The sequence below is a fragment of the Haliotis asinina genome, chromosome 14 (assembly GCF_037392515.1).
Source record: "Haliotis asinina isolate JCU_RB_2024 chromosome 14, JCU_Hal_asi_v2, whole genome shotgun sequence".
Taxonomy (NCBI): Eukaryota; Metazoa; Mollusca; class Gastropoda; order Lepetellida; family Haliotidae; genus Haliotis; species Haliotis asinina.
This window is the reverse complement of record NC_090293.1, coordinates 25545504-25554615: the sequence shown is the minus strand read 5'-3', so window position 1 is coordinate 25554615 and position 9112 is coordinate 25545504. Positions and strand designations below refer to the sequence as shown.

Genomic DNA, 9112 nt, shown 5'->3' with positions numbered 1-9112 from the left:
ATGAGTCGAATTTTGAGTGATACTCGGAATATAGAGTAAGGCAAAGACAACTTCGTTGGTGACAGCATGTTCGTGGACAACTACTTATTAGCCATAATATGCTCATGGGCAAAAGAAACGTTCTCTTGCAAAATCTTACAAAATATCAACATAAAATATTATCAAATGAAAGTTGCCCAATAGTTATTGCAAACACCAAGAGTTCGATTCTGACCAACAGCAACGCTCACTGCACCTACTGACAACTTCGCATCGAAAATATCCACGTGTTTTTGCAGGTAAGGGTTAAATGCACGCGCATGCACGATATAAACCCACTTCATAGTAAAGAGCAGACCGTACTTCAGCAGAAAACCACTTTACAATGCCGAGGTTAGAGCAGAGCGAGAGAGGGCCATAAATGAGTAAACGGGCGCTATAAACGGGTCACGTTGCAAAGAACCTTCAATTGCTCCGTCGTGACCGTCACGAACCTTCGTCGGCGTTACCAAGAGACTGGTCAGACCTCAGACAGATCCCGGACAGGCAGACCCCGGGTGCACAGGAAGACCACCGCCTGACAAACCTTACAAACCGTTTGCTGACGGTAACGTCATCAGCGTCAACTGCAACTGCAGTGAGTCGAAGGACAGTGACAAGGAATCAGAACCCATGGACCGTGCCTAGGAATGCTGCGGACAGACAGACATCATCGCCTGAGCTGTCCAGAAAGTTTTTCACGCCAACAACGCCAACGTCCTGTCATGATCTGCACGTTCTCTTGCACTTATGTGACCACCTTGATTAAGTTATTCGACGGGCACAGAATCCAGTAGTTACGTACAGCAAATGACTCAAACCCTTGTCGAAACATGTAGAAGAATATCAGCAGATGTTAACAGGCTCCTCACAACTTTAGTCAGAAGACGTGCATGTATCCTAGCCAGAATTGGATAGATTTCTTTTCACGTTTTACTGTGTTTCTCGAATGGACCCACTGATCGTGAATTCTCTAGTTTGACACCATAGCCTGTTCAATAAATCATCAGTGCTGTCAAAAGTCAAACACTTGTACCTAGTACGTGCCTATATCATTGTTTCACAAGTTACAACTTACAGCTTGTTGTTGGTTTTTCGTGAGATCAAATTGAACGAGGAGAAAGTTTCTTGTGTCTGTCAGTATATTTAGAGGATGCTTAACCCCAATCTCTTCAAACAACGATTTTCTTTCAAGAAGAAAGAATGTGCTGGTCTTTAATGATTACCAATTTGGGGTGTTAACCCTCGAGGTCGGAACTGACAGGGCGGTGGGAAAGTGATAGTGTAACCTGACTTTTCTGTGTTGTTCTTCGCTTGTTCAGAGGGCATTTCGCTCAATACACAATGCTCTGGTAGACCTTCATTAAGACGACCTATATGGCTTAACGGTGTTTGTGTGGTAAAATAGATCTACGTGATGGATCTAGCCTAGTGGCTAAAGCGTTCACTCGTCACGCCGAAGACACGGGTTCGATTCCTCACATGGGTGAAGCCCATTTCTGGTGTCCCCTGCCGTGATACTGTTGGAATATTGCTATAATCAGCGTAAAACCCAACTCACTCACTCACTCACTCAGTATGATAGTGACGGCATTACGCCAGTTAACTAGTGCCACGTTCTGTCTACACCAGCAATCACTCACCTGGAACTGACAGACCTATAAACATGTAATGCCCAAAACCGGCATTCAAACCTACGATCTTAGGTTTCTGCCATTCAAAGGGATGCACCTCTCCAATAGAGAGACTGAACCGTGCCTTACGCGGTTGCTAAATCTTTTCGAGGATCGTAAATAACCCACTGCGTAGAGTTGTCTCCCATAGCCATAACAGGAAACAGGTAGCACTAAAACCAATGTGTTCTCGTCAACACCATCTTCCAGCATGTGCGTCATAACCCTATGAGGGAAATGTAAGTGTTGGAGGAAAATCGATATTCTGTCTAAAAGCTATATACCCATCAAGTATTTAGTTATAATGATTAGTACGCTCTTGGAACTATTCTGTTAAAGACAATGCCATTTTACTGCAGACACACATATGCTTAATAGATGTCTACCATTGTATATATGGTTTACTACACGGTTTCATTTTCATGTAAATCTTAGATGTCAGGTCACGGTTAAATGTGGATCTCGGCACGTATTTTATTTTCATGATATACTGGTCATCACTTTAAATTGTCAAGTAGCATCATGTGACACATATCTACAGTAACAACCTGGATAGGGAAATCTGGAAAATAACGTTAACCAATTTTATTCAATGATTGTTCGTTGGTAATGAAGCAATCATCGATTGTGATATTTCAACCAATCCCCAGCATTAGTCAGCATTACAGGTGGATTTTAGCACGCGTTTGCCTACTGCGGGTGGGATTTAGCACACAATTGCCGCTGCATGTGGGTCTCAGCACACAATTACCACTGCCACATAGACTGTCACAAGGCCGCTACGGCATTATGAATATATAATATTTATCAAAACATCACTTATCAGTGCAGGTAGAGTTCGCCACATGAATACCACTGAATGACCTGACTCTGACTTAGTTCTTAAGACGAGTAATGTTTTCCCTTTGATATTACTTCTAATAAATTCCTGAATAGAACACAATAGTTGGTTCGATTTCCGCATTAGGTGTATGTTTCTCTGTGTAACTATGCGTGTCCCACGTGAACATCCACGTTAGAACAGTCTTCAGTAAACGACACTTGTCTTTAGTGGTGAGTTACGGGATTGGGAGGTTTCCCTCTTGGGCCTTAAGGTTGCAGGTCATTGTATCACTGGATTGTCTTGTCCAGACTTGATTAATGGCAGACCTCAATCATACATGATCGATATTATGCCGTGTTCAGCAACAACAAGCTATCATGTGTGGTTTCACCGACTGTTTCCCGCTGTTGTGAAGTAAAATTAATGGAAGATTTAAAGAAGAGATTGCGCCAATCGCTGTTAATTGTTGTATGATCTTATGTTTTGTGTACTCACCATAAATCCAACAATGATGGAAAACAGGAACATGGTGTGGGGTTTGTTTTCTTGTTTTGTGTTTTATGTTTTAGTTTCTATCACTTTAGAGTGGGAGGGATTCGAATAGGGTCTTTTGTGTTTCTGCTTCTGCTTTTGTTAGTTTTTTCTTTTCTTTTTTTTTTTGGCTTTTATTTATTTATTTATTTGTTTGTTTGTTTGTTTGTTTGTTTGTTTGTTTGTTTGTTTGTTTGTTTTAGGTTTGAGTCAAATCGTTATAATTCTTTTATACCAGTTCCAATTGTTAAACAAAGCCTACATCAACTTCATTTTGGAGAAGATAACGAAGTGTATCATTTTTTTCCTATTTGATGAAACCTTCCTGAAAGGGTTCACTATTGACAAACCTGTAGACGACCATTAGTGCCTGACACGCCTAAACTATGAAACCATGTACAACGCCTTGCCTCACCAACTATGTCTGGATGCTCATGGGCGACAGGGACAGTAGGATAGCCTAGTGGTTAAAGCGTTCGAGCGTCAAGCTCAGGAACCGGGTTCCATTCTTGGATACAATGTGTGAGGTCCATTCCTGGTATGTTTTTTGTTTTGCTGAACAATCGCAAGAGACGTAAAACCATACAAACTTACTCTGTACATAACCACCTCTTGACCAGACGGTCACTGACATCATGGGCTTGGATCGACGCAGCTGGGATGAGATAGCATGCATCAACCAGGTTTTCCGAGCTGGACCATCCAATCCCTTTATTTGCGTTTACCAAATGATCTGCAAGTATAGGAATAGTAAACTACGTTTAAAAGTATACTCACTCACTCACTCCTTCACTCACTCACTCATGGCTTGTTTTCGTTGTATGATGAGATTATGTATAACAAAGGGTTAAGGTTAAAGCAGCGCCTACTAGGCCCAGCAATAGCCAGCAGTCAGGCCCGGCAATAGCCAGCAGTCAGGCCCAGCAATAGCCAGCAGTCAGGCCCAGCAATAGCCAGTAGTCAGGCCCAGCAATAGCCAGCAGTCAGGCCCAGCAATAGCCAGTAGTCAGACCCAGCAATAGCCAGCAGTTAGGCAGAGCGTGCTGCTCGTGTTGATAGTCATGAGCCGTGTTATTCCTCGTTTAAAATTTCTACTTCTACTTATCTCATCTCATAATCTTGCCTATTATGCTACATCCTCATTGACTTTTAAGTAAGATCTGCTTCATCTCTGAACTCGGCTGGATTCTGGTTTATCGACAGTAATCACGACCGCTTAGAAATCCAATATCTACAAGCCCCGGGTATACGCTCTGCAGATATAATGACCTATATTATATTATAGCCTGCAACATCATAGTCCCTCTCTCTCACTCTCTCTCTCTCTCTCTCTCTCTCACACACACACACACACACACACACACACACACATACACACACACACAAAGTATCCCTCACGCTCTCTAACGTGTAACCGTCCTCCCCCTCTCTCTCTCTCTCTCTCACACACACACACACACACACACTCAAGCATCCTTCTCGCGCTCTCAGCCACACACTTCACCTCCACCCCCACCTCTCATTCAAACTTTTTTCTCTCCTCTCTCTCTCACACACACACTAAAACACCTCACTCGCTTTCTCATGTACACTTAAACATCTCTCTAGCTCTCACCCTCTCATTTTCGCACTCAAACATCTCTCTCTCTCTCTCTCTCTCTCTCTCTCTCTGTCTCTTTCTCTTCCATAAACACTCCAACATCACTCACACCCATGCTCACTCACACACTCAAACACAACTCTCTTCCTTTTTCTTTCTCTCTCCCTCTCCCTTTCTCTCTCTCTCTCTCTCACACACGCACATGCACACATGCGCGGGGACACTCTCAAACGAAACATACACACAAGGTTCAAAGACACAACTCACAAAGAGAGGGGGAGGGGATGAACGACAGCGAGAAACACGCCTGAAATCATTACCATGGGGGTGAAATACGTCAGCTTAGCTAATTTCCTCAGCACGTCAACACAGATACATAGATGAGCGTGGGCACTGTAAACACGTCCCATTGCCCCCTACTAACACCCCCCTAGCTTTCATTTCTTTGACTATTGCCTTTCCCCAGTGCTATCTACATTAGACCCTGTGCTATTTAGTTGTTGCTTCGTCTGGCCCGTCTCCTTCCAAGTAACACCTTTGCTCCGTGCAAATAAGTTTTGCCTGCATATTGATTCTTAACGACAAGGAAATCACTGACATTTCATTTGGGGCGTTTTCGATCGAATCCTACAGTCCATGCATTCAGAGGATCATGTGATTCGCCGGGTCGGCCACAAATAGTGTAGGAGGGAAAGGCGTCAACCACCAGCAGCCAGCGGCCAAACAGGCCCATCGGCATCACGCGCGCGGACGTGAAAGTGAGCAATCGCGCGGACCTGGGAGGAAACAGCACAGAAACGCCAAAACGAGCGGACGTCAGAGGAGACAGGTTAAGTTGGAAGGAAGCCCCTGTTTGAAACATGAATTGCTACAAGCCTCAATAACACTAAAGGACTACTTTGTACAAGTTTAAGACTGAGAATCCGCTCAATTGTCCAAAGTTTCTGGATACATCAATCCTTAGTACTAGCCAAGAAAGTGGTGTTCATTTGCTGAAATTCTTCGACGGTCAAAAACAGATTGAGAATATTTTTTTTCAAAAAGAAGACTAACTATCTCTGAGGTTTCCATCATCGTTGCAAATATATTGCTCCGCTGTTACACGATGACTCCCATGAGCTGTTCAAGAATCGGTGCTTTCTTTGTTTGTGTGGCTCTAATAACAACACGAGGTTTCGCAGGTAAGTTACCTTAAATATTTAATAGAATGCTGGTGTCAAATTACGCGTGTCAGCGTTATTGTCACGATAACAGCGTTCCAGGTGGAATCTTGGAGGTCTGTGTCGGTTTGTGTGCATGTATGCACTTAAGCACATTAAGACGTCACGTGTTTTATAATATTTCTCATGGGCACCAAATCTATTTTCTTTATGATTAATTTAACATTGTAAAACACCGTACTTAAAAAAGATAGAATATTTGAAAAACTGGTATATTTCGACAATGGAAATGATTTTAACTGATTTCAGTCTCGGGTATTTAATTAATTATCGGTCATTCACCACATCAAACTAAACATACACGTGTACGGACTTCTTCGAATATGAAATAAGTAGCCAAAGACCAGTTTTGTTATGATCGGGGAACTGCAAAGTCAACTTAAAATCTTTATTCACTCACCTCGAAACTGGATCTGCAAAGTAAGGACACCCTATTCAGTGTTTCGGAATATCGATTTCCACTTTCTCTGAACTAGATAGTAATCCGTTATCAAATAGGTCCAGGATACTATTCGTGTTTGACCAATTACATTAAATTAGACATTATTGTTTCATGACTGGCTTACAGTTGCTTAACTGTGTCCTCAACATTTTATGTCTTTCGTGTGTCACAAATATCTGTATGCCGGCCATATTTATTCTTTCTGCATCGCAAATTTTCATCTAGGTTTTCATGTTCGATTTTCACTGAATAATTTCAGTCGAGAGTATCCTTTTTACAAAATCAGTACATCAAATGTAAGATTCGATGAGTATAGAGTTTTCTACAATTGTAAGATATGTAGAGAATATATATAGAGAAAAAGTTTCGAAATTCCAATTGTCTCATTAGATATTGCGTCAAGAACAGCCAACGGCTCGTTTCAAAGTGACCAAACGATTATCATCAACGGATTAGTTTGGCTTACAGTTCATGTAAAATCGGTATAAACTAAAAGTTCCTGGAGACGACTAATTTGATTTTAAATTTAAATTTGAGTTAACTGGAGCTTCCTTGTTTATTGTGACGGAAATACCAATTTTACAAGATTTAATTTTGATCAGATAAAATATAATATGGCCGCTCGACTAATTCAACGTTGAATTATACATGTACTAAATGTTACGTGCAGTGACATTGCGGGTTTCAGGAAATGAAACTTTGTTTTCACTCTCTGCCATTTAAGATAACCTTCAATCACCTGTTTCTTAAGAAAGGCATCAGCTGATTCATCCATCTGTCCATTCATGCATCCATGCACCTACGTGCTCCTTTACTCATACAGTATGCAACCTTATGAAATACGTCGGAAGTAAATCACTCCCCGCTTTGACCGTATACGCCTTATTGACGGAGATAGTAGAACTAGTATATAGTTTTCCAACGGCCGAATAATTAAATAAAGACTGAATGCAATTCCAGTTGTGATTCAGCAGGGAATATAGCGTCTACGTGTAGAGGATTCCAACTGCGGGGAGATCGTGTCCCCGTGCAACGCACCCTGTTATAGCTAAGATTGTGGTTCTTATAAAACGTTCTAAAAAGCCATGTACAAGAATTAACTAACATCAACGTCTTCCCGTTGTTACACGACAAAAGCTTTGTGAAACTTATCCATCTGTAAAACTGAAGTCGAACTTTTAACTTCAACTTTTTGTGGACTATTTAGACTGTTTGACAAGAGGTAATGGACAAAAACCATGCAATTTATAACGATGAGCTATTATCCACTAGGAAAAAGATATGAAATGGATATCTATTACTTAGATATTACAGGTTTACCCTTACGGTTTCGAATTCGAGCCGGGGCAAAGAAAATATGTTTATATAGTCGCTTGTCATCCCATTTCGGCAGCTAACGATGTTATCTGAACAAAGGTTTAAGATCAGCTGTATTATTTTACAGGCGTTTTAGCCGATGTTTATACCTTCATGGTATATACCTACAGCACAACCGGATTCAGACATATTTTAAGAAAACGGGTCTTACGTATATTGACTTATTGTTGGGCACTTGTATAAGTGTTCGTAATTCTCGGTGGTTGTGTGGCTACTGTGGTCGGGTAAAGGTCCACTGATCCACACTCCGTAGCCTTGTGGTTAAAGCATCCGCTCGTCTCGCCGAAGACCCAGGTTCGATTCCCCACAATGTGTGAAGCCCATTTTGCCGTTCCTCGTGGTGAGATTGATGGGATATTGCTAAAAGCGACGTAAAACCATAGTCACTCAAAACTCCATAGCACATCCTGGAAACAAGGGGCACGGAGGCCCAGTCTGTTACAGAGTTGTTTCAGTTGGGTAACCCAGAAACCGCTCACAATGGGTTCGAACCCAGATTCGTCCAGACTGGGTATCCAGGTTTGTTAGCTCAAAGCCCGTACCCGGGTGACCCAGAGGATGTACACGTCTTAGACTTGAAATTTTTCGGGGAATTTGTCCAGACTTGCAAGCCAAACTATAACTGGAATACTGTTTCAAGTGGGGATAAACCCAGTTCACTCACTCACATTTTAAACAATTTCTTGACATTGATTTACCATTGACAAGAGAGGTAATTCCGAATGTGCGCAATTTTCTAAAATTTCCAGTTATGATCAGTAACGACTTGATCACTAAAACAAGGTTCTGTCCCATCATAAACACACGCAAGGGCAAGTCAAGTGTTCACGGAAAACACATAAGAACATGTAGTGCAAGTCATAACGGGAGTTGCATCAGATATTTTTCTGGTTACTGATGTGTCTACTCGCAAATATCTTCAACATGTCTACCATGAAGGTGTTAAGGTTTTCGATGCGGTATCCTGATCCAAAGTTTGAGGCAGAACTGTGTGGTGTTCATTGAAATATACGTGGAAAGAGTAACGTTAATTGTGCGTTTGATCAAAGGGTATTTAAAACTGCCATCACCAAAGGTGTTGCTGGAGTGTAGCTGTACATGATGGGAGTGTCATCCATCTTTCACACATATCTTACACACGGTGTTGAGTGTAGAATGTTGCCTGTGGATAGACACACGTGTAGAACATGTATACCAATACCATATCAATACCTATGTGATGCAGAACGTTGAGAATGAATTGGAACACTCATTGCCCAAATACCTTCCTACAAGTATGTTGTAACTTTGGACCAGAGAGTGTTGATGCGGGGTTGCAAAGAATATTTACACATTCCTGAAGCGTGTATTACTTTCACTACATCAAACATGGTGGTATTTTTAGATAAGCAAGAACATTGCACAATATAACTGGGACATCGGTTTATT

At 41.7% G+C, this 9112-nt stretch overlaps 1 protein-coding gene across 1 annotated transcript in view; it reads left to right on the top strand.

Moving 5' to 3' along the window:
- Positions 1-5299: 5299 nt before the first annotated feature.
- The window catches only part of LOC137262063 (uncharacterized), a 79616-nt gene continuing 75803 nt past the window's right edge, over positions 5300-9112 (top strand). The window contains exon 1 of the mRNA XM_067799850.1: positions 5300-5826. Coding sequence (XP_067655951.1) covers positions 5751-5826 — 76 coding nt within the window. The 5' untranslated portion in view covers positions 5300-5750. The remainder of the gene's footprint in view (positions 5827-9112) is intronic.